This window comes from Typopeltis vanoorti, chromosome 3 (genome assembly GCF_054136105.1).
Source record: "Typopeltis vanoorti isolate ZY-2024b chromosome 3, IOZ_Tvanoo_1.0, whole genome shotgun sequence".
NCBI lineage: Eukaryota > Metazoa > Arthropoda > Arachnida > Uropygi > Thelyphonidae > Typopeltis > Typopeltis vanoorti.
This window is the reverse complement of record NC_143551.1, coordinates 143,160,523-143,188,266: the sequence shown is the minus strand read 5'-3', so window position 1 is coordinate 143,188,266 and position 27,744 is coordinate 143,160,523. Positions and strand designations below refer to the sequence as shown.

Genomic DNA, 27,744 nt, shown 5'->3' with positions numbered 1-27,744 from the left:
CAATTGCTTACTGTTTATTGATTTTTATTGTTGAAGGTTTTCCTCCTTCAACCAAGGCTCGATATATCTTCAGAAGTGCTAAGTAATACTTGGACAAAGTGTGTTGTGAGTTAACCCCAGTATTTATATATTTTTTGGAAATCGCGAGACTAAAAGATAAAAGCAAGCCGCCAGTTGAGTTGAAATGCTAACACACATGTGCGATCACTTATTAGTCACTTTGTTGCTCTGCAAATGACCTCAGATATCGAGGCACCCTAAAACTAATCCTAATTAGTCACTTTGTTTGGCTGCTCTGCCTACCATGTGCTCAACCTTCCTCTCCACTCCCTCTGTATAATCTTTAAAAATTTTATAAATGAAACTATGATAGTTTTATTTTTATTTTCAATTTTACTTCAGAGCCACACTTATGTGGCTCTGAAGTACCCAAAGAGCCGCGTGTGGCTCGCAAGCCGCAGTTTGCCGACCCCTGCTCTAGAATTATCATGTGTTAAACAATTTTCCGATATCAAACATTTTTAAGCAGTTCTGCTGAAGTAATTTTCTGAAATTCATATACATTTAAACGAAAACCAACCTTTTTATTAATTGTAGACATGTTCTTGAATTTTTCATCAACAGATGCAATTGCGGTCTCAATGATTGAAAAATAAAAATCTACCTTAAATTTTTGTTTAAAATCTGTTATGATGCCGCAGTTTGCCGACCCCTGCTCTAGAATTATCATGTGTTAAACAATTTTCCGATATCAAACATTTTTAAGCAGTTCTGCTGAAGTAATTTTCTGAAATTCATATACATTTAAACGAAAACCAACCTTTTTATTAATTGTAGACATGTTCTTGAATTTTTCATCAACAGATGCAATTGCGGTCTCAATGATTGAAAAATAAAAATCTACCTTAAATTTTTGTTTAAAATCTGTTATGATGCCGCAGTTTGCCGACCCCTGCTCTGGAATTATCATGTGTTAAACAATTTTCCGATATCAAACATTTTTAAGCAGTTCTGCTGAAGTAATTTTCTGAAATTCATATACATTTAAACGAAAACCAACCTTTTTATTAATTGTAGACATGTTCTTGAATTTTTCATCAACAGATGCAATTGCGGTCTCAATGATTGAAAAATAAAAATCTACCTTAAATTTTTGTTTAAAATCTGTTATGAATTCATCCTCTGCTTCATACACAAATTATTTCCTTTTTTTTCTAAGTCTAACTGTTTCTTGTTCAAAATTAGGCGTTATACTTAAGACAGACCTCAGTGAAATTTTCCGCATCTGTTGACATCTTTTCAAATTCATCCTCATTTCGGATTTTCATTAAGAAATTCTTTGCATCATTAATACAATTTATGGCACCATTTATATCAAGGCTTGTATTCTGAAGTTGTTTACTTGTAAAGTTTATTTCAAAAAGTATATTATACCACATTACTAAGGATGTGATAAATTTGAACTTCCTTAAAGTTTTAAGAAGACTACTCGCATCTAATTTCATGGTATTTCCAATTAATCGACATAAACTATCATCTTGAGATATTTCTTGCAGTGCTTCGCAAACATCGGTCAAATTTTATCTTAGGGGCTTTAATGAGTCAATTTGACTCTCCCAACGTGTATCACAGACTGGTTTGAGTGTAAAATTACTTGTGTCTTTTGAGGTATTCCCATCGATGAGTCAAACCGGAAAAAAATACATATAGACGATGTACCTCATCAAAAAATGCTGTGGCACCTAAAGTATTAGCAGTGCAATTCACTACTAAATTTAATGAATGTGAACTACAAGGTATATACATTGCGCTCGGGTTAATATTTGAAATTCTTCGCTGCACACCTTTTACATCACCTTTCATATTACTGGCATTATCGTATCCTTGACCTCGTAAATCTTGTATTGGTAATAAAAATTTGTCTAGAGTTCCTAGTATTTCATTTGATAAAAATTCTCCAGTGGTATTTTTTATTTCTATAAATCCCAAAAAGTTTTCTTTTATAGAAACCGTGCTATTATTAGTGTCTACGAATAAAGTACTATGCTCATTTGTTCCGTGTGACCAATGTCGGACGTATAGTCAATAATTATGGGGAAATATTTTGTGGCAACAACAGATTCTAAAATTTTCTTTGTTATCATATTGGCGAAGATGTTTATTATTTCATTTTGAATATCTTTTCCAAGATAATGCACGTATCTATCTTTATCTTTTATTCTTCGAAGATGTTCATTCATTATTGGATCAAACTTGGCTTGAAATTTGACAAATTTCAAAAAAAATTTCCGTTTCCATGCGAAAACAATGTCTTATTTGTTCCTTGAAATGATAAATTTTGAATAGCTAGCATCTGAACTAAAGCAAAGAGTCGTAATACTTGCACCCAATGTTTCTCCTCTTTTCTAATATTCTCATAGACAGGCTTATACATTGGTTATGCATTACTAAATCACTTAAAGAATAGACAACGTAGATACAAATATAAATTAAATTACACTTTTATAAATATTTCCGATATTTTGGCAACGGCATGTTGCCATCTTCAAAAGGAACTTACAAAAAAAGGCACGTGCACATAGGCACTACAACACAGTAACTGAGAATGAAGTGATGAAGCTATTGTTCTCCTAAAAGTCCTGATGGTGCCCTCTAGTGGGCTAAGTAGGTGTTCTTGGCCGTTGGGCCAAGAACAAGGACTACATCCGTTCCAATTTGTCGTACAGACCATGCTGTGGATACATGCCACAGAATATGGTGGAAGAAAGCTACAGTAATACACCGTAGCAAATACAAATTCGAAAGAGTATTTATGGAATCAGCCTCAGCCATAAGAAACTCTCCAAACCTGAGCAAATTTGGTTGTATGAGACTGCCCCAAATTTGGGAGGCTTACATCAGTAGACCTTCAGTCCAACGGCCAAGAACACCTACTTAGCCCTCCAGAGTGCACCATCAGGACTTTTAGGAGAACAATAGCTTCATCACTTCTTTTCTAATAACTAGCAAGTTCTCTTCATCCATGGTTTTCTTTTCTTTTATTCGAATTTCTAATTCTTTCCACTTATGGTAATTTTTAGCATGTCTTTGACTTTTTTCATGTGCACCTAAAATAGAAGAAGTATTTTTCCAGTCCCTCAATCCAGAATCAGCAAGGTTAATCTGCCATTGATCAAATAATAAACAGCAGAAGCAAAATGCAGAATCCGTGGATTTTGAATACAATAACCAGAAACGCTGCAATGTCTCGTCATTAAATAGTCTTCGAGTATAATGAGTCATTGAAAATCTTCTATTATTGTTATCTTTCTGAAAATCAAAATTATGAATCTGTTCAGGTCCATGTTCAACTAATAGTTGATGTAATTGATTGATATTGAAAAATTTTACAGAATTCCAAGTTGCTGGATCATTATAATTTAAATTTGTAAAATCAAATCCTTTTATGATTGGATCTGTAGAACAAACCAGCTTCAGAATCAACAATACTCATATCATCTGTAGATTTTCCTTTGATGTTTTAATCCAATTTGTTGTATCTGTAGAATTCTCCAATTCATTAATCGAAACTGTAGACCATAGGTTCCCAAATTTTTTCAGCCACCGCCCACTTTACAAGACATAAATTTTGTAACGCCCCCTCATAAATAATAATTAATAAATAAAATAATTACACAAGATATAACCAACAAACCTACCAAACATAACCACAGAAAACAGTATAAAAAGTTTCGAATAATATTTGCTTTGTTTTTTCCCAATATAAGTTAGTACTAACTAGGCTAACTAAAATTTACGATTTTATTTCTTTCTTGCCATTATTATTTTTAATGGCAAGAAAGAAATAAAATTTAATCGTAATATTAAATTATATAAAATTGGGTTTATTTTTGTATAAATCAATTAGAAAAGTGGTTTTATATGTTTTATATTTTGAAATGAAATATAACGAATATATTTGCTACTGTAAACATAACCTATTATACACACATATATACACTCTATTACTCTATTTTCTCATTGACATAGAAAATTGACATCTATTTCTATTTGACATGGTAAATTTTCAAATAATTGAAATTTTTAAATATATATTATTAATTTCTTCTATAAAGAGCCACCGACCCCTAGACCGCCTGAACGTCCCCAAATGCTTCTGATCCCACTGTAACCCCCGTAGAAGGCTTCAGAGCCCACTGAGGGGCGGTACCGCCCATTTTGGGAACCTATGCTATAGACGAATTATCCAATGAATAATCTTGAAGATTTTCTTCTTGTATGTGATTACGATCTTCTCGGAAAAGATTTTAAAAATGCACCTTCTTGTTTTTTCCAACTTTCTTCCTTTTCCGCTTTACGTTTGCAATATTAAAAACCCAATTTCTTGTTTATCCATTTTCAAAATCCAGTAACTGAAATATTTATAAATAAAAATAATCTTAATTATAAAAAAATATGGACTTTAAACTATTCAGTAATTCACAAATAAATTTTTATACATTTATTAATGAAGTATTTATCAATTATATATACCTTGTAACTATATAACTCAGGGGACGCCAAACTTCTTTGACCATTGATTCCTTCAAGAGTTTCTTGACTTTTTATCGACCCCCTCTATTTTACTATTACGTAATTATAATAGGACAAGCAAAAAAAGATGCTTATGTGAGTTTTTAGATTGTTTATTTTATAGTTAGTGTTTATTGTATGTATAATATAGTATATGTTATTATATTACTATTACTACTACTATTACTATCACTAGTAATATCACTGGTATTACTAGTGATATTAATGAACTACTGGTATTAATATCACTGGTATTACTACCAGCCCTGCTCAACTCTTCAACATAGAGAAGTTCAGTTCGTGAATGAAATAATGATTGAATTATAATATGTATGTTGATGAATTTTCGAACATTAAATCTCACTTGTATGTCGATGTGCGAAAATGAGACTTGGATTGAATACGTGCAAGTATAAGTAAATAAGAACCGCACACGTGTTGCAATCTCGCTCCCGCCGTGCCTGCTGGGCAGAAACCACCAACATCCGTTTATTGGTAAATACATCATTTTGGCCTACTTGATTAGCCTCAGTAACTATTTTCATGACCTTACTCCATCTTACAGGTCCTATTCATATCACTTCCCATGATTTACTCTTAATTACGTTGTCATTCAGGATGGAGGTAATCCAAGTTAACCAAATTAAATATTACCCATACAATGATGTCTTATATTTTTCTATCGATCCCTGAGCCCGAATCAACCCCTAACAATGTTGCCACTTTGGCAACCACTGATATAACTTATCTATCATAAATTTATAATTTAATAATTCAACAATATCGTTTTATATGGCATTTATTTATTGACAAATTTCTCAAATGCATCTGACTTAACGAATTGTGTAAATATTTTTAACACGTTTAAGTACAGAAAATAAACGTTCACCGCTAGCATTACAAACAGGCAGTGTCCAGGGCCGCATTTATACTTTTGGAGACCCGGGGCGCAACATCATTAGGAGGCCTGTTCATACGGTTAGCCTAGTGGCTTTGTGCTTTGCAACCATATGCCTGGGGGAGGAGTGTCCTGGGTTCGATTCCTGTCGCTGACGTGAGGAGCTTAAGGATCTTCCTCAGCCATAGCCAAGTTAGCCAGTTTGGCGTGGGTAGCAGGGTTTTTTCCCCCCACAATTTATCTGGGGTTTTTCATCCCGCAAGCAGGCAAACTGGCGCTGTGAACACACACGGATCTACAGCCATAAAATATTTAACCCCCATGAGGGAGCTCAACTCACCCCAATGGGGACATGGGAGAAAAAAGGGAAGAAACTCCATATGAATAAAAAAAAAATTAGGAGGCCTCAAAAATAAGCACTTTTTTTTAGTTTATTCAAAATAAAAGTCAACATTTCCATGATAACTAATTTTAATAACAATACAACATTGGTATACATATATTTGCATTTTAAAAAAAGTATAAAAATAAATCAGTTCAAATTTAAATAAAAAAAATCAATAACTAAAAGTTTTTTTTTCTGGCTTTCGTTTTAGCAAATATATCTATAATGTCATCATAATTAATCGAGCCATTATATCTGATTCAATGCATAATAACTACAGGTCACTTGTTTTATTTTGGTGCAAGTTGCTTCTTAAATAATCGTATAAGAATAAAAGTTTTTTTTTTTTTTAAAAAAAAGAAAAGAATTTAAATGCAATCAAATTAAGCTTGCTGATTAAGGTAAATAATAATTAAGGAATTGACAGCATACACCATAAATATAAATTAAATCAACTTTAATATATACTTTCTGATATTTCGGCAACATCACGTTGCCATCTTCTTGGGAACTTAAAATAAAGACAAGTGCACACAAGTACTATGTAACAGCAAATGAGAATAGAAGCGAGGAAGCTACCGTTTTCCTAAAGTCCTGATGGTGCCCCCTGGCAGGCTATATTGGTAGTTCTTGGCCTTGGGCTGAAGTTCTTCTGATGAATGTTTCCCAAATTTGGGGCAGTCTCATGCATCCAAATTTGTTGAGGTTTGTCATGTTCCTAAGGGCTGAGGCTGATTCCATGAATTCCATATGGAATTCGTGGAATTCAAGGAAATCAGCCTCATGGAATTCCATGAGGCTGATTCTTTCATATTTGAACTTGCTGCGGTGTATTACTGTATTACTAGCTTTCTTCCACCTTATTCTGTGGCGAGTATCCAGAGTGTGGTCTGCAAGCCCAGAGTGGCTGTACTGGTGAAATCGGATGTAGTCCTTGTGTTCTGAGATTCTGATATTTGCTGTCCTGCCTGTTTGGCCAAAATAGGACAATTTACAGCTGCAAGGGACCTGGTATACATCAGGTAGGTCTAGGGGAAGTGGTTGGTCTTCAGTGGAGCTGATAAGGGATGCCAATTTTCTCTATAACAAGTAGTCAAGTCATTTTTTTAGGATTTTGTTGATTTTTTCCGAGGTGCCTCGGATGTAGGGAATGGTGATGGATTTAGAGTAATCTTTTTTGTGAAGTGGGGGGGGGGTGGATAACTGGTTTAAGTATTTTTTGGATTTTTTTTTTGGGGGGGGGGTAGCCATTGGCTGAGAAAGTGTCAAGGATGTGATTTAGTTCAGTGGTTAGGAATTGATCATTTGAACAGATTAGTTTTGCCCTGTTGAATAGTGTCTTAATAACTCCATATTGTTGTGAGGGAATTTTAAATCTTTATTTTAAGTTCCCAAGAAGATGGCAACGTGACGTTGCCGAAATATCGGAAAGTATATATTAAAGTTGATTTAATTTATATTTCTAGTGTATGCTGTCAATTCCTTAATTATTAGTTATCATGTTTAACCAGCGTATAAGCCTTTCTACAATAATCAAGGTAAAAATAGAAACTTCATCAACTGTAACGTTCAGATATTTTCAATAAAAATAAAAATTTTGAATTTACGGTAATAAAAATTTAGCAGAAATCATTATATTTATGGAATTACAACATGGATCTGAATATAAATATAAAACATTTCAGTTTGCAGTAACATGAACAGTATGCCTCCCTGGTTGACAGAATGGTTAACCTATCTGCTTTCCAACCACCCAACTTTAGGTGAAAGGTAAATTTTGTTGCCTAGTGCAAGACCACCTTACTTTCTGAAGGCCTGGGATTCACATAAAAAGCATATAATATATATATATATATATAGGATTAATTCAGTTCCAACTTTATCGCACAATTATTAAGATTTATTCAACTCCAGATTTGATTTTTTTAAGTTGCAGTAATAAGTATAATAATTCCAGCTTTAGTTAAAACATAGAAGCAATCAATAGTAATGATAACTCTATGCTCGCTAACATCCACTTTTTTACTCGACATTTTACACTAAAATAACTAGAATCTTGATGCATAAAAAAATGAACTGAAAAATCAATTTAATTTATAAATAATAATAAACTTGAAAATCAAATGCTCTGTTTATGTGATATAGAAACTGCTCTTACCCACCAATTAATACAAATAGCAGCAGCACACAAAAAAACTTCTGTTGTCTCAGAAACGTGTTTGAAAATGATCGCAAGTTCAATACTCAGCAATCTGTTCTTTCCTAACAGGAGTCTGGGAAATCACAGGGTGAAATATTCTTAAAAACGTTATGGATTAAACTGACCATATATTTAATCTCTGGATTAAACTGCTAAGTCAGTGATTGGTCAACACAAGTCAAATATTTAGTAAGAGAAAATTTCCAGAGAAGGAGATTGGAATTTAGTAATATTGATAAGAACAATAGTCCAGGTAGTTCAGAAGCAAAAACCATCTGCGACAAAATGAAACTAGTTTATTTAATTAAAAACACAAAAATACAACCAATTTATTAAATATATCTTTATAGAGTTCATAATTAAAAGGATTAAACTAAATTTATTACATTCTAACCAAGTGAAAAATAAACTTTCAACATTTTCTCTAAATCCAGAGTAATTTATTAAAAAGGTGGTACACCATTTGGCAACTCCTATAGGTAGAGATGACCTTGCTAACGCTTCTGGCTGGTATCTCCACTTGGACCTGGCTCCCACTGAAGAGACCTCAATAAAGGTCGAAACTAGTCTGGGTAGTGGCCCTTCCCTTAATGCATAACATTAGACATATCCGCAAGGAGATGTGTTTTGTGTTATGGGAGATACTGAGATAGGAATGATAGTAGCTTGCTCCACCTTTGCAAGGAGTCGCCCTGGTGTTGCACCACCTTACCCCAGTCCTGAAGATACTTTCTGGCGCAAACTTTGTTTGCTCACACTTGGATAAAGGATTAAACTAAATTTATTAAATATGACATTTTGCTTTCTTTCCTTGCAAAATAAAATTATATGGGTCGCACATTTCAATTTTAGGAATGATTTTTTTTTTTTAATGAACAACAAATGATGTTAAACTGCATTACTTGGGGTTTCTAATGGTGAGTCTTTTTAATATCAAAAATTTATGTCCAATGGTATTTTATCAGAGATTCTTTGCCTTTGTCTTTTGCTTAAAACTGCAACAGTACAATTACTTTGGAAAAATAACGAATTCAAACAAAAAGAAAGTGCACATATGTTATCTAGCAGTATTTTGTGTGTGTGGTGATAATTTTGAGAGGTGGGTCGAGTTAACCATTAAAGGCGAATTAATTCTGTTATAAACATGATATAAACATAATGATGGGTGACTTCAATGCAAAAGTGGGAAGAGGGGGTGATGGATAAATTGTTGGCGAACATGGCTTAGGCACCAGAAACGACAGAGGAGATCGCCTAGTCCAGTTCTGTCAGGAAGAAGATCTAACAATAGCAAATACCTGGTTTAAATTTCCACCCAGAAGACTGTACACTTGGAAATCACCTCAAGATAACCAACATAACATTGTCAGAAATCAAATTGATTATATACTGATAAATAAAAGATTCCACAGGAGTATAAAGAATGCAAAGACTTATCCTGGAGCAGATCTCATCAGACCACAATCCCATAGTTGCAGAAGTACGTCTTAGATTAAAATCAGCTAAAAAATCACAAAAGAAGAAAAAGAAAATTGATGTAGAAAAACTGAAAGACCCGAACATAAATAAAAGTGCCAAGACACAGCTTAACCTGCGATTACAACAGATTAACATAGAAGAAAATAAAAGTGTGGAATCTCTTTGGAATAGCTTAAAGAATGCCATCGTAACAACAAGTATTGAAGTAGGTTATGTGAATAATATAAAACAACAGGAATGGATGATAGATGAGATTCTTCCTCTTATTGATACAAGAAGAATGTACAAAAACAAAGACCTTGCCAGGTATACAGAAACACATAACTTCATCAAGAAAAAAATAAAAGAAGCCAAGGAAAATTGGATGAAAAATTTATGTACTGAAATTGAACTGCTTCAGAAGAAACATGATAATTTCAATCTGTATAAGAAAATCAACGAAATTTCTGGAGAAATTTCCCAAAGAGACGAAAATGGAAAAATAGTTCTAGAAGAAGAGAATAAAGCACAGATTTGGATAAAATATGTAACAGAACTTTTCAATGATACTAGACAGAAGCCTATAAATATAAAAGATTACATTCAAGGACCAGCAATCATGAAATGCGAAATAGAGAATGCTATACGAACAAGTAAAACAGAAAAAGCCAGTGGACCAGATGGTGTGCAAACAGAATTTTTAAAATTAATAGAACCAGATAACATCAAACTTCTTGAAAAACTATTTAATAAAATATATGAAAGTGATGAATTTCCATCAGATTTGCTCAAATCTACATTTATCACTGTCCCAAAGAAACCCAAAGCGAATTCCTGTGGTGACTTCCGACTTATTAGTCTAATGGGCCAAACATTAAAAATATTTTTGAAAGTAATTCAGAATCATATTTATAGAAAAAGTGAAGAAACTCTAAGTGAAACACAATTCGGCTTTCGGAATGGTTTTGGTACTAGAGAGGCCCTTTTCTGTACCCAAATATTGATACAAAAATGCACAGAAAAACAGTAATCTGTCTTTATGTGTTTCATAGATTTTGAAAAAGCATTCGACAAAGTCAGACACACTAACTTAATAGAAGTCCTTCAACAAATAAGGCTAGACGAACAAGACATAAGACTAATAACAAATCTGTATTGGAATCAGTCAGCTACCATTCAATTAGACAACATTACCACCAGTGATATTAACATCAAAAGAGGAGTGAGACAAGGATGTGTGCTCTCACCACTCCTGTTCAACATATATGCAGAGGCAATCTTTAAAAAAGCATTGGAAGAATGTTCAGAGAGAATCACAATAAATGGAAAGATTGTTAACAACCTTCGATATGCAGATGACACCATGCTAATTGCAGATAATATTATGGATCTCCAAAAACTCATTGACAGAGTATACATAGAAAGCCAAAGAATGGGAATAAATATAAACATCAACAAGACAAAATACATGATCATCAGCAAACATCCAGCCTCATCAATGAAACTGACACTCAATGGGAAAAATATCGATCAAGTGTCAAGATATAAATATCTTGGTTGCTGGCTTAATGAACAGTGGGATCCAGAAATAGATATAAAGACAAGGATGGAAGTTAAACGGCAGTCCTTCATGAAAATGAGAACACTATTCTGCAATAAAGACCTAAACATGGAAGTCAGATGCCGAATGCTGAAATGCTACGTGTGGTCTATTCTGCTCTATGGAGTTGAAACATGGACATTGAAGGCGACAACCATCAAGAAAATCGAAGCCTTTGAGATGTGGCTATACAGAAGAATGCTAAAGATATCATGGACAGAAAAAATTACCAATGAAGATGTCTTAAAATCCATTGGCAAAGCTAAACATCTTGTGCAAATAATCAAGAAACGAAAAACATATCTTGGCCACATCATGAGAAACAGCAAACACCAACTTCTACAAACTATTTTGATAGGAAGAATTGGTGGCAAAGGAACTAGAGGAAGAAAAAGAATATCATGGTTTGACAACATCAAGACGTGGACAGGAAAGAGCAGTGCACAACTGCTCAGATTAGCACAAGAGCGCAGTTTGTTCACCAAGATGGTCGCTGACCTTCGATAGAAGATAGCACAATAAGAAGAAGATTTCTGTTATGAAAATTTTGGAAATAAAATTTCATTTTGACGCATGCACCTACGCATGTTTCGAAGGATAAAGTGTAGGGAAAATATTGCTACTTCTAAACTGCCGCATAATACTGAAAATATGTACATAACAGTTGACTTCATAACTGCCGTTTATTTCGATTTATAGGGAGTGATTGGGGGAAACCAAGAAAGTTGAAATGCATAAACCTACAGATTATGTTTATAAAAATGATGCATTACATGATATGATTCAAGATTTACATATGATTCTCTATAAAGCAAAATTTAAAAGTGCGAACCTTCGTGCAATTTGTGAACTAACCTTCGAACTAAGATTACGAATAAAAAAGAAAACTTAATTTGGAACAGATGGAGGCTGTGTTCATTTTTAGATTCGGATTTTCTTGAATTTATAAAATAATTGTTTGACAAAAATAATTATCTTCAATCAAGTTCTGGGAGAATTTTAAAATGTATTGGTGATTAAAATAATTAGCAAAAAAATTGATAGCAACATTGGTCTTCCATAGTGATACAATATGAAGTGAAGAAAGTATGATAGGATTTCTTATTTTGCGCTGGCATTAAAAACTATAATTATACAATAAAAACAAGCAGCAAAATGAATATAACTCATAGGTATTTAGTCTGATATAACTTCGATTCCGGTTACCGAGCAAACGGCAAGCAACTGCGTCTCTTGCTGTAGGCAACTGAACATAGCTACTACATACGCCAAGTAATCTAGTTAAGTGTTCTTTTCAGCATGAAGGATTATTGCCCCTTCTAATGGCTGACTGTCAAACTACATTTCTTATCCATGTTCTTTCAGCAGGTGGACAGAATATTATCTAGGTTTGCTGGACATGTATATACCTCCAGCAAAGAAATGGTATGCTTACATACATGAATTTTATGGAATATAGGAGTTCCTGTTAGTTTTATATAGTTTTATATGTAGCATAATCTGGCACCCATAGGCGATTGCCTAGGTTCGCCTAGTGATAAAACCCACCCTGGAACAAGCATAGGGTAAAACACTTGTAAAGGCTTAGGCCTATATCAAGTCTGGTCGAGGTGTCTGAACGTGATGTAAGGGTAGTACTGCGCATAACCAGTACAAAGATTAATAAAAAAATAAATAAATAAAAATAACCAGTGGTGTACCACAAGGATCAGTGCTTGGTCCACTGTTATTTAATCTGTACATTAACGATATTGGGAAGGATTTGACAAGTGACATACAGCTATTTGCTGATGATGCCAAGGTAAGTAGGGTAATCAGGAATGCTTGATATGCTGTACTTGCAGAATGATTTGAATAGGCTGGAAATGTGGGCATGGGAAAATAGATGTCAGTAAATGTAAAGTCATTCACTTCGGCGTGATTAGATATCCAATGTTGTATTATATTGGTGGGATTATGCTAGAAGAAACTGATAATGCTAGGGATATTGGAGTGTTAGTAGATAGGAAGTTGAAGTTCAGGGGCCATGTAGCAGATTGCAAATACAACTCAAAAGATAATGAATGCTGAAAGCAATGATAAAGCAATGCTGAAAGAAATGTTTAGATAAGGATGTCATTTTGCCTCTTTCCAAGGCCTTGATAAGACCTCACTTGGACTATTGTGCACAGGTTTGGTCTCCTGGATTCCGTTGTGATGCTGATATATTGGAGAAAGTGCAAAGGAGAGTGTTAAAAATGATATCAGGATTGTGGAATACTGATTATGATGACAAATTGAGAATTTGTAGACTGCAGGCAGGCACTAGCAAACAGGAGAAAGAGAGGTGATAAGATTGAGACTTACAAACTTCTGAAAGGGTCATACAGGATTTCAATTGTTGGAATTTTTCAATTTATGGAGGGTGGGGAAAGGACAAGAGGGCATCCTTGGAAGCTGAATGAATGCTGTTAAGAAAGGGGTGAGGGATAGATTTTTCTTTCATAGGGTGGTGCATGATTGGGATAGATTGCCATTAGTTGTTATGAGTGCAAGCAGTGTGAATGTATTCAAGAATAATTATGACAGCTGGTGTATGTAGTATGTGGCCTCTCTCGATGAGTCCCTGACTCCTTGGAGGTCATGTCATGGACTCCAGCTATATTTCATAGCTGGAGTCCATGACATTTTGATAGTTTTTTTTTTTTTTTTTTGATTTCCCCAGGTATTTGATATGTACTCCTGATTGTATTTTGCTTTGTTATTTTCTATTGAAGTTCTGTTATTATTATTTGTTTCATGTACTTTGGGCATCCAGAATGTTTTTATTCTTGATTTTTGTCCTTTATCATATCTGATCCCTTTGACAGTACACCTTCCTCCATTTTTAAGCTTTTTCTGTACCTCCAGAACATTTTGTTAACTTTCTGATATTATTGATATTAACACCAGACTTTTGTGTAGTTAAAAGACTCATCGCAGATATTTATCCTCTATATTCGTATCAAATTTTGCCTTGACTATCGTTTAGCTATTTTTCCACATAGTTAGCTGAGCTTTCTTATATTTTATCTTTATATTTTCTTAGGACATTTCTTAACTTACTTGCTAGGAACTTTCAATATGCATTCTTCTTTTCAACTGCTTCTTTAGCATATCTGGCGTGAGTCTACCCTGAAGTTTGGATTTTCCTGTTCTTGCAAATAACCATGCCTCCCTGACTGAATTAGTTCAGTGTTTCCTTGACACTCTGCCAGTACCTCCAAGGTTTGCCTCTTTTTTTCAAAATGTTTTTCTGTAATGATATTTGAGTGTAAAGCGTGCCTATGAAAGCAACTCAACATTGATTCTTTTAAAGACTTTCTTGCATGATTTTCTTTTCAGTATGTTATTCACTTTCATCCTGCTTAAAACTAAATGGTAATCACTATCTAGTTTTGCCCGTTCCATTTTCTTGTATGCTAAACTGGCATGAATATATCACTATGAACAGCAACATAGTAAGTTTCTTATTTCATGGGAATTTCCTATGAATCTGTGCACATTTTTATTTTGGAATACTGTATTAGAAATGACTAGTTCATATCCTGAATAGAATTCTAGAAGGTTTACAAACATTAATGTTTTCTCCAAATTTTCACAAAACATTTGTGTCTTGGTATTCGTTTCCAACTGTGCTATTGAAATCTCAAGCAAGGATCAGCTTTTTCTTTGTTAATTGCCTTAATTTGAAAAATTCCTCCACTTCTTTCTTTGTCTTCTCTCACGTTCAGTAGAACTATAGATACAGTCAGTCTTATTTTCCAATTCTTCATTTTCATGTTTGCCCACATAACTACTTGAAAATGCTTATCATTCAGACAGTCATGTTTAGTGTTGAATACTACAGCTGCTTCTTCATTTCCTGATCACTATTGCTTGAAAACCAGAGCATATGTCAACAAGCTTAGAAAGTATAAGGAATTAATCCCTGGAAACCTAGTTCTCCTTGAGCAAAAATCAATCCGGAGGAAAGGAGGAAAATTTGGAAGAAGTGCACTAGGCCCTTACGTGATCCTGGAGAAACCTTCTCCAGTAAACTTCAAAATTCGAGACGTAAAGAACCCCGGAAAGGTCATTGTAGTACATTCGAATACGATAAAGTTATATAACAAAAGAAATAACAGACGTGTGCTTGGGTGACTCTTTAGACTCATTGTTGGAAAAAAGGACCTCCAGCCATCAAGAGAAGAGGAAGGCAGGGGCACACTATGCCAATCAAGGGAAACAGGATAACCTCATATCCGAGGAGGATGCTGCCAAATATCACAGATTCGTGAACCAGGAGGATCACAAAGATAATGAGAATGAATGCTACGAGCCCCCAAGTGAGGGCAGTACATAGGTTGATGATACAGGGAGCAAGCAGCATTTTCAGATGCGATACTTCTTGAGATCAAGAAGCAATGTAAACATTATAGAGAGAAGCAGTAATAAAATTCACCACCCAGGCAATGGGAGAAGTAGAGAGAGAGAGAGAGAGAGAGCAAGCTGTTGGAAGGGAATTAGACGCCCGAGGGATAATAACAAACAAGTCACAGCATCAGTCACGCCAAGACGAGCCTACAGGTCAGATTGATGACGTTCCCTGCTCAAAATTAGATGACAAAACTGAGTATTGTCTGACCCAGAGAAAGTATGAGACATGATACAGACAGATTAAAGAAAAATTTTTCATTAAGGGGTGGGCTTTTGTAAAAACTCAATTGTAGCTTAAATATTCTAAAGCACATTGCATCACTTTTTTACATAGGTCAAGTCCCATAAGAATGTTGTAAAAATAACCTTGTTTGTCTCTGTATATTTTATATTAGATATTATTGTAAATAACCCTTTGGAAGTTAACTGTATATACTCCTTTAATAGGAATATTTTAGAGTGTTAAAAACAAAGGCAATGTTTTGCCACCGGAGCTGTATGTAATAGATCTACATGGTGGCATAAGAAAGGTTGTTTATGAAATTTTGTATGTATGAGAAAGGCTTACAGGCTCTGCATGTAAACATCTCCAAAGTCAGTCAGAAAGGTTCAAACAACTTTCCGATGGCCGGCAACTTAAAAGAAGGCACCGAAGAGAACAAAAAGTGGACCAAACTTGAAAGAAGATGAAAGAGTAATGCCGAGTTCTTTGGGGGTTACAAACTTCAGGCGCGGTCTCAGAGAAGGCATAATAAAAAGGGACAGAGCCAAGCATAGGAGGCTTCCCGGTTCGAGATGTTGCTAGAGAGAGAGAAGACTTCTAGGCCAGAGAGAGAGGGTTTCCCAGAGGCCGCAGACGGGGCTTCTCACTTTCAGCAGTTGCCAGAGAGGTAGGGATCCTGGTTGAAAGTTGGCGGCAGTTTCAGTTTCTTGGAGGCGACAGTTCAGGCTATTGGAGACGGCAGTCATCCAGGCATTTTTGGCGAGCCAAAGCAGAGGAGAAAAGGCAATGTAAATTATCCAAGGCAGCTTTGCTCGGAAGATTTTCTTTTTCACCGTGGGAGAACAACCTTTTACAATTTGGCAGTTTACAGCCCACTATTTTTCCGATGAGATACTGCTGAATGCCAAAATTTCCTGAAGAAAGCTTGAGATCTCAGATGAAAGAATTGTCAGAGAACTTTTAGTGAAAAATTTTTGACTGAATGTGCAATACAGAGTCTTTGTAAGTTGCACACTTTTGTATATTCCCTCTTATAGTTGTTATAGAAGGACTTTTAAGATTTTTGTTTAATAGTGATAAGAAGTGTCCTTAAGAGAATTGGCATGTTAGAAGTTGATATCAAATTTGTAAAGATAATTCAACAGAGATTTAGGTAACCTCTTTACGAGTAAATTTGGAGTTTAATAAGTGAAAATTGTAAACTGAGAGTAGATAAGTTTTGAGTTAAAGGAAGTATTTAATATTGAAGTAAAAAAAAGTTCTAATTTATGCTAAAGAATTTTTATAGATGGATAGAGAAAGCAATCTCCCTAGTTGTTTAAATTCATGTATATTTCATAGTAATGTAAGTAAATATGTTTTGATTTTTTGTTAAAAGAGTGCTGCCTTTTTGTTTATATTACAACTGCACTGTTCCTAAAAATATTGGACTTGTGAGTGGGAAACTAAGTGAGATAGCCGAAGCCTAAATTTAAGTAAAAGAATAGACCACAACTGTTTGTGTAAAGCTTTATTGAAGAAATTTGTGTTAGAGAGAGAAAGAAATCTGCTGTATTATTGAGTTTTATGCTAATTAAATGATATTAGTGGCACAGTCTAAATTAAATAAATTTTCTAGTATCTTAGGCATAAGACTTGTAGTGCGAAGGGTAGATAAACACAGTATGTAATATAAGCAAGAAAGATTCAGAGAGAGAAAGCACGCACAGCTAAATTAGAATAATGGCATATAAAGATAAAGATATTACATATAAGAAAATAAACCATGAGATAATACAAATAATATTGGAAAATGACACCCTTTATTACAATGATAGTGGCAGTTAGCTGTAGTTGGTGGATTAAGTGGTGGAGATGGTGAGTTGTAGAGTAGGTTCCCTCCCTCAATGAGTCTTTGAACTCCTTGGAGGTGTCACGTAATAATAATAATAATAATAAAATGAAAAAAAAAAAGAATAAGCAAAAAGAAGATATAGTATTGGGTGGCCAAACGTTAGAAACAATGGAGAATTTTAATTACCTAGGATCAATAATAAATAAAAAAGAAAAGGAGCAGAAAAAGATATAAAATCTAAGATATAGAGAACACAAATAATTTTTAACATGTTAAGGAAAATATGGAAATCAAAGCAAATAAGCTTAAGAAACAAAATCAGGTTATTTAGTATAAATATCAAATCAATTCTTCTTGTATGCATTAGAAACGTGGATAACAACAAAAGCAATTAGGAAAAAACTGCAAAGTTTTGTATATAAATGTTTAAGAACCTTACAAATAAAATGGCAATTAGGAAAAAACTGCAAAGCTTTGTATATAAATGTTTAAGAACCTTACAAATAAAATGGCCAGAAAAGATAACCAATAAAGAGTTATGACAAAAAAAAAAAAAAAAAAACCTAAACGAAAACCAATGATGTATGACATTAATCAGAGAAAATGTAAATGGATATAGTACTAAGAAAACCTGAAAATGACAAAGTCAAACAAACATTAGAGTGGAATTCACAAGGAAAGAGGAAGAGAGGTAGACCAAAGATGAATTGATGGAGAGGAATAGAAAAAGACTGGAAAGAAGAAAGATTCGAAAGAACTGGATACAGATGAAGAGAGGAGCACAATACTGAATCAGATGGAGATCTGTGTTTATGCCCTATGCTTCCAGTGGGGTGAAGAGGAATAAGTAAGTAAATCCGAAATTGCAACCCATCCTTTTTTGTTCAGTATCGAGGTGGATGCTTACTAACAGAGTTTGCCATGAGAAGGTTTTGGAATGGCCATTAAGTCAGAAGAATTGGTTCTTTGCATTTCTGAAAAAGCTGTGCAGAGGTCTCACTCGCTCTTCTTTAAATAAATGACCTTCTTTCACTGATAAATCATTTCCATAGCTTTGTTGATGGCAGTACATCCCTTTCCTCTTTTTTATTTAACAGATCATGGGGTGCACAATCATTCCAAGCTTCAAAATCTAAAAAATAAATAATATATTTATTTACTTGTTGATTTTATACCTAATATCTCCAGAGAATAGTTTGTCATAGTATACAAATAGCAACATTTAGTTAATAGCGAGACCAGTTTAAAATTGTAACTGACAACACAACGTACTGAACTCCTAATAGGCATCATCTATTGTTGGATAAAGAAAGAGGTTTTAACTATTCATTTTATCTTAAAATTACTTTCTCCCATATTTTTGGTAAATTGATACTGCAGGTTTGGGTAATGTTTTAAATTTGCTGCTGATTCCAAAACAGTTTCTCTCTGACTTGTAATGACCTGTGTAGCACTATTTTTTCATCTGATGTTTTGTGAAGGGTGTCCAATGCATGGTAGTCTGCTAATCCAGACTTCCCATAACAATGGAGTTGACACTGGGGAGTTCTTTCGCTTGGTGAAACAGGGGAAAGGAGCTAGGACAAAAGGGCCCTGAAAGTTATGAAAGGAAGATGTGAGCAAGAGGATGAGGAGTGGTTTCTTTGCATGGTGGGTGGTTGAACCATGGAATGCATTGCCTGATAGTGGTGAGAGCATGAATGGTCAATGAGTTCAAGGAGTGGTATGATAGACTTTGTTTTCTAAGAAGGGCTTCCCACGATGAGTCTTTTGACCCCATGGAGGCCTGAATCATCATCATAATAATAATAAAATGTATTTTTTATGTTCTTCAAGGTGGATATCAACAGATCTTCCTCAAGATGAACTGCTAGCATATTTGCCTTTTTGCTCATCATAAATATTCTGTTTCTACCTTTTCCTCTTTCACTAGCATTTTTACAGGCAATTTTCTGCTGAACAGACCATCATTTCCCCCCAATTTTTTTTAATACTTAAGAACACAACATTCATTTACTGCCTAGCATCAAACTTTAAAACCAACTTATCTTCCACCTCTTTTATTCTATCTACCTTTCTTCTTTGGAACACCCTCCCTCAGACTTTCTTTCCAAACAGCACCCACTCTGGTTGTTAAAGGAATATCATCCTCTTGCCCACATGCAGTACTGAGCTGCTATAGAGTTTGCACTCTTTCATGTTTTGTTGTGTGTGTATGTATATATATAATAAATTTTTATGACAAATTAAGGCAATGGAGCACAAAAAGTAAACTATTCTATTTTAATATAAAGAATTGTAAAGCAGTACTTCACTATAAGGCTGTTGGTAATTTCATCAGAAAGGAAATTATGTTGATTGTGTCTTATATTAATAAGTATTCATTGCATTGGAGCAATGGTGTGTGTGTGTGTGTTAGAGAATTAAGACAGAATGCATTTCTGAGACTTTCCTAAAAAAAGTCTCTAATGTTTAGTGCATTGAAATATCGAGCTATGAAGTATGGTATTGCATCAATACAGTAATTGTTGTTTGGAATATATTACACTGAAAAATCATTATATTAATGCTTGGCTGAGTGCAATTTCAATTAGCATTCTTAATATTTTCAGTATACATTAAACTGCACTGCATAATTTTTTATGATTAATCTGAAGTAAACAAATAGAGTAAATTATTTTATTTATTATTAAAAAAGCACAACTAATTTCATCCCACCCTTAATGGAATTTGTCTGTTGCATAAAAAAACAAAAGAAAAGATTTAGAAACCCAATAAACATTAGAAATGCAGCAACTGTCATTACACTAAAATTCTGTTGTTTAATACTATTCTGCATCTGTTGGTATTGTTGAACATGTGTGTGTTGTCTCATGTTCACAATAGCCGAATTGCAGTCTGATTAATTAAATCTAATCTAATTAGAATTAATTCTAATGTTTTTCTTTGTCTCATAATTGGTGAAAAATCTCTGATGCATCCACTTTATTACGTAACTGATAGATTGTCATTTGGATCTGAAGAATTAAATACATGACTGGATCTTCCATATGCAGTCTCTAATTTGCTTCTCTGTATGGTGCTCTATGAATTTTAGTGTAATTGCAATATGATACATTGCAATCACACTAATGGCATTAAGTTTCTTATGTTTTGGTTTCACTGGATGTAGCAAGAAATGTAGTTTTGATCCAAGATGCGAAAGTGGTTTGGATTTTGTGTTTTCTGAAAATTTTTGCTAACTTGAGATGATATATGAGAGAGAGAGAGAGAGAGAGAGAGAGAGGGGTGTAAAGTCTTGTAGAATGTTTTTCCACTTGGTTAGAAATTAAATTATACTTGCCAAGAACTAATATTCTTGTTTAATCCTATGTCCAAGAGTAAGCAAACAAAGTTTAACCATGAAGTATATTCACAACTAGAATATTTTAGTAATAGGTGATTTTTTACTTTTTTCATACATTATTATCATCCTAAGATTCCATGGAGTTACTCATCTAGGAGGATGTTATTATTATTAATATATTATTATTATTATTATTATTATTATTAAACAAGACCTCATGGAGTCAAAGACTCATCTAGGAGGTCCTTTTATCTTACACACATCTCATCATACCGGGTCTTAAACACATTCAAACTCCTTGCAGACACCACACTCTCAGGCAAGGCATTCCAATCATTCACAACTCTGCACGAAAAAAACCTGCCTCTCACTCCCCTACTCACACCCTCTTTATACAGTTTCCAGGTATGACCTCTGGTTCTCCCCTATAGTTATATATAATTAAATAGTTATATGCATTATATATTTATAGTTATATGTATCCAATAATAATTATTATTAAATGTTATTATTAATATTATAGTGTTCATTTTGGTTTTTATTAAACTAAAGTTGTGCTCTAACATGGTAGTTGTCTCCATAATTTTTGATAATGTAACTGCTCTGCCAAAATGAAAATACTAGTGGTGGTAGTCGGTCATAGATGCTGTTGGTGGAGATGGAGAGTTGTAGAGTTGGTACCCTCCCTCAGTGAGTCATTGGACTCCCTGGAGGTGTTATGAAATAATAATAATAAATAATAATAATGCTGAGCAATATACACTTTTGAAAGGAAGTATGCTTTGCATTATACTAAGACAGTTGAAGTGCAGTCATCAGCTTCTATATACAAAGTATCCTAGTAGTGAAGATATTTCATTTATTTACACTTGGATAAAGATTTAACAAGAATATAATTTCTTGGCAAGTTTGATTTAATTAAACTTAATCCCCTATTTCACTTATCAGTTTCATGACTGAAATTGATAACAGTGAAATAAGAGGACTGTTTTTTTGGAATGTAGCCCAAGGAAATTTTAGTTCTTTGGTTGTTTCCTCCTCATCATCATAATGTGTGTGGACTCAAGCTCCTCTGGTGATATAATCCCTTAGTTTTTGGGATCAGTAATGATGAGACTGAGCAGATTAATATCCTATGTACATTTTCTTTTTTCAAATGTTTACATATAGATATTTGCCAGTTGGGAGGTTCAAAGATTTATCTCACTGCCAGGTCTAAATTTTTTTTTGTGGATTGTGTCCTTGTAAACAAAGTGACCTGAATTTATACAGTGTTTTAAGAGTGCCATGACTCATCTGGAGAGTTTATCTTCCAGTAATGTTATTACTTTTTCAGTTGAGAACATTTTAGAAAAGGGAAGTGGCATCCCATCTTACCTTGTTCTTTATTATAAAAACAAAATGTTTTGACAATAATCTGTAGGTGCGCCACTCGCAACTTTTTCAACAGCTGGTCTCGGTGGACTGTTTTCCATATGTTTTCCTTATTTCTCTTGCAAATGCTGCTGTTTTAAATAAATTATTAGTACAGATTGGAAAATCTGTTAACATCTGCCTTGAAGAACATAACAAATGCATTTGCTACTATCATTATGACAAATCAGGACTAGCAGACCACACTTTGGACACTCTTTCACACAGGATTAGAAAACCAGTGTGCTATTTGGAAGTTATTACAGATCAGCTCTTTGAAAGTTATTACAGATCAAATCCTACATAGCTGTGATACTTCTTTTTTTGCAACATTAGAGGTTGCCAAAGATCTTTTGTCCATTACAATTTGAACTGTTTCACTTACTAATTATCACATATAAACTATAACATGCTGGTTTGAAATTCAGCAAAATATAAGCCAGTTAATAAACATCTTTTTTTTATTATTATTATAAAATCATTCATTTGGTGTTGCTAATACTGTCAAAATAAGTTATAACTGTCTATGTCAACTAAGATATTAGGCACAAGTGTGTCTTCTGACTCAAGGAAACTGAAAACTCTAATGAACAAGTTGTCAAACTCTCAGATTTAAAATATTGGAATTAGATACTGTTATAAGAAAAACTTAATCGTAATTTAAAGTTAAGATATAAACTTAGCCTAGCCTGTGTGTTGAAGTATTCTTTAGGGTTACAAAAACACAATTTTGTTTTGTGGCTATCGATCTCTGTACTAAGTGGTTAGTAGGCTGGCCATTATATAGTACAATGGATTGAAGCTCATGGTAATCCACCAGGAGGATTCCCAACCAACAAGCAAATAATCCCAAATTCCATTGTAAGTGACATTAGTGAGTCTTAACCCATACACTGCACACCCCTACTCTTTTTTAACTGCAAGAATAAAAGATGCCACATCCACTTCAACATTAGTAACCTTAGCACAAACATAAATGCATGATGTGCACCACCATTTACAGACATCTAAATCAGACCTAGCATTTCTCATGGCACCTCAAGTACTATCCTCAATCAACTATTTTTATTAAATTCTACATGGCTCCTTTTGTCACAAGGGTGATATTTTGTCAAATCTGACATGTCATGTCAGAGAACCACTACTTTTTGAACTTTATATTGTCTCTGAACTTATGGTTCATATTGCTCCTTTAGTAATCTTTGATATAAAACAATAAGCCAATCTTTTATGTTATGGAGCATCCTTAGATCAGAACATGTCTTTTGACTGCAAATATATTTTTTAAATTAAAAACCAAAATAAAAATTTATGAAGTGATCAATTGTTATACCTTTGGTAATAATGATCTTTGAATTGGAGATTGCAGATGGTGATTAACGAGTGTATTAGTGATAGGTAAAATAGTGAGATGAAGTTCCATTGATTTTTAAATTTTAAAACTGCGATATGAATAAAGGAGTCAAAAGTGAAAAAATAATAGGATATATTCAAAAGATGAGAATAAATTTGGTAATGAATGATGCTATATTATTAGTAAAAATATTATAAAATGTAAAATTTAAAATGAAAAATATTAAAAGATTAAACACTAGAACAAAAACTGTAAAGGCCTTGAAAGTAAAACATAAGACACGTTCTGATCTAAAGGTGCTCCTTAACATAAAAACTTGGCTTATAGCTTTATATCAAACACTACTCTTTGATTATATTAGATCAAACACTACGTTACTCTTCACTGTAGATTACATGTACAGTTAATAACTTCACATACTAGGACACTAATGTTGAAGTTGGTGTTTGGGATCACCATTACAAAATAATAATAATATGGATAATTCTGAATGAGTTTGTAAATATTGTGAAGTATAATATATTAATTTATTTTAGAATAACAAATTAACATTCCAGATAAGAACCTCCACAGAATAGAGGAGGCAAAAGAACAGTTTCAATTGATTCAACAGGCTTATGATGTACTAATAGATCCACATGAAAGAGCATGGTATGACCGACACAGAGATTCTATTTTAAAAGGTGAGTTTTTTCTTGTTGTTGTGGTCTTTATGTCACATAACATCATAGACACTTCACTGATTAAACTTTCTTTACAGTTGTTCTAAATGCACAATTAATACAATTCTGAAAGACTAAACAGCACGGTATATTTTGTAATTCTTTAAATTTTTGAGGTATTTTTTAGAAATTAAAATAAAAATAGCATTTAAAATTATATTATTTTTATCATTAGCATATTTATTGAACAAGAATAAGAAAAATTTACTTACAGGAGAATTACGCCCTTTTGTGGATGAGATTCACATAAAAATATGATCTTTATTCTTTAAAATATCATAATTTCCTAATATGTACCCTCACGAGTGTGTAGAGAATACTGTTATGATATTACATAATTAAATTTACACAATTTCTAGCTCCCTTTAAGTTTTTTTTTTTCCAAATTAATCATTTATGAGGTCTCCGGTGTCGTGGTTAGCCTAGTGCACTTCACAACCATATGCCTAGGGAAGGAGCATCCTAGATTTGATTCCTGTCAGCGACATGAGGAGCTTACGGATCTTCCTCAGCCAAAGCTAAGTTAGCTGGTCTTCGGCGTGGACAGCAGGGTTTTTTCCACCAGTTTATCTGGAATTTTTCATCCTACAATCAGGCAAACTGGCCCTGTGAACACAAAGGTACTATATCCTACAGTCATTGGATATAGTACGGCAAGGAAGGCAATGGGAAACCATCTTGCTCATAATCATTTCCCTAGTATGGTAGCATATACCTACCCCACCAGCCCTATGTCTGAGGAAATAGAATAGACAGGGTCTCCAGTATTTGCCAGATCTCATATTTTTGTTTTCTAAGGCACTTAACTGTTCACCAGGACGTCCTCTTAAACGATTCAACGATGACTTCTAAGGCTGGAACAGGCCATGCTAGGCCTAAATCCTTGATACGCATGATGATGACAACTGTTCACCTAGATCATGGTCCCCCCCCCTTCTAAAAACAGTGTGGTTCTGGTATGAAGTAGAAGCATGCCATTTTTAAAAAAAAAATTTTTTTTTAGTTATTGCAAAATTATTTTAGAATAGACCTGCACTAAATTGCAATAATATAGTAACACAAATATGATAGTCAAAAAATAAAACAGAAGTACTTAAAAAAAAAAAAAAAAAAAAAAAAAAAAAAAAAAAAAAAAAAATTGCCTCATACCCTCCTAAAGACCTTTTGTGTACCATTGGGGATATGCATGCCACACTTTGTGAAACATTGTCTAAGAGAACAAACAATCTTACTAGAAACTTTCAGTATGCTCTGTACTTTTTTTTTTACTGCCTCTTTAACTTCCTGAGTCCACTATGGAGTTTTTTTTTTAATCCTTGCAGACAACTTTACCTTACCTCATGCCTGGCTGATTCAGTCAGTGTTTTCTTCAGGGTTTGCGACTGAAATCTCCAAGGTTTGGTTCTTGCTTTAAAACTGTTTAATTTTTTCTTGAATAATGTTTGTGTATTTGATTCTACAGTTCATCTATTAAAGCTGCTCAACTTTGATTCCTTTTAAAACTTTTTTCCACACTCTACTTTTCAATAAGAAATTCAAACATTATCTTGCTCAAAACTAAGTGGTGGTCACTTTCAATTTCAAATCCTCTGTACATTCTTGTATCCTGAACCAGTGGGAAAACATCACTGTCGACAACAACATTGTCAATGAGACTTTTCTTATTCCTTGCATATTCTCTCCATGTAAATTTGTGCACATTTTTATGTTCAAACATGGTGTTAGTTTATTTATTTAACAGTGTGGTTATGAAGCAAGCAATAAGAAAATAATTATGCATTAAATGAAATTTATGTGGCATATGCTGACATTAACTAGTCCATGTCTTGAACAGAAATCCAGCAGGTACTTATCATTATTATTAACTATATACTCTTCTCCATATTTTCCCAAAATATTTCTGTATGTCTGGCAATTATTTCCAACTCTTCTTAGATTCCAACAAGGACTAGCTTTTCCTTTTTCATTGTGTGAGCCGTCTTCTTTAGTGAGTGTCTCAAAAAAATTCCTCTATTTCTTTTTCAGTACAACCTTTGGTGCAACCATAGGCACAAATAAGTCTCAATGTCCATTTTCCCATTCTCATATATGCCCACATCACTCTACTTGATATTGCCTGCCGTTCAAGAAGCTTATCCTCACATTTTGTGTTGAATATTATAGCTACTCCTTTTCCCTGATTTACATTGCTGAATATAACATCTTGTATTTGTTGCTTAGAAAGATCTCACCTGTTTTTGTATTCTTCATTTTGGTAATGCCTATTATGTCGATCTAGTACTTATCCAATACTTTTTCGTCTAGTTCCATATCTGTTTCATATGTGTGTGGTTTTTAATCTTTGATTAACTGTTTAATTTAATTCCTAACCTAGCTCTCAGTTCTGTAAGTTGGTTCGGAGACTGCTTTGTGTAGTATTTTGGCTAATTTTTCTCTTCTTACCTGCTTTAAATTTATTTAGCTTGCTCTCCATTGCACGATCTGCACTTATTTTATTATCTTTTTTCATATTAAATTTGCAATCTCGCTAAAAATCATGTCTAAATAGCTGAAATGTTTTGTTTTATGGGTTCTCCATTGAAAATGCATTTGATGTTTTCCATGTTTCTATTTGATTTCTTAATGCTGTCTTTTTATTGATGATTTTCAGGCCAAATTCATTATAGCAGCAGATTACTTGATTTATTTAGGAGTATAAACAAATCCTATGTAAAGTAAACTGCTGAGTTTAATATCTATTATTTTGATGTCTGGTTTAATATCTTTTTACTTCTTGGTGTGAACCATTCAGATAAATAATAGAGAAGGTAGCATGCACCATTGTCTTGCACCTGATTTTACATCAAGCCATTATTCTTTTGCCTCCTTCAATTCTTACTGCTAATTTAAAGTATGATAGACTCTCACTATAGCAAACTTGTAGGATATACAGAAATAGTTTGTTATAGTTTGCTGTTCTACATTTCCTTTAATGAGTAGTGTTATGTCCTTACTTTCTACTAATTTTCTATCTTTACTGTCTCTATAATCACTATTATCTATTCTACTGTCTAGCCTAAGAAATTTCTATCTAGAGTTATTTCCTTTTCAGATACTGGCAAAATTTATATTGTGCTGCACCAGCCAGTATCCTATAACAGAAGAGATTCTTGCTCAGGGAAACAATCCTAGATCTTAAGGCATACACTTATCATTATGCACTTCGTTATGGTCGTATAGATTTCTGGTGCTGACAGTTGTGACCTGTAATCTATCTTTATATACCTTCTAAATTCTTCCCGCTAAGGTTCTATTTTATAAGT

At 33.7% G+C, this 27,744-nt stretch overlaps 1 protein-coding gene across 2 annotated transcripts in view; it reads left to right on the top strand.

Annotated features, from left to right (window-relative positions):
* Positions 1-27,744, top strand: part of LOC150108623 (dnaJ homolog subfamily C member 21) — a 308,358-nt gene that overhangs the window by 47,409 nt on the left and 233,205 nt on the right. Inside the window, exon 2 of one of the 2 annotated variants that reach the window (XM_090416082.1) lies at positions 24,278-24,403. In XM_090416082.1, coding sequence (XP_090272208.1) covers positions 24,278-24,403 — 126 coding nt within the window. Of the gene's footprint in view, positions 1-24,273; positions 24,404-27,744 lie in introns of those variants that run through there. The other variant, XM_090416083.1, reaches the window with a different exon arrangement.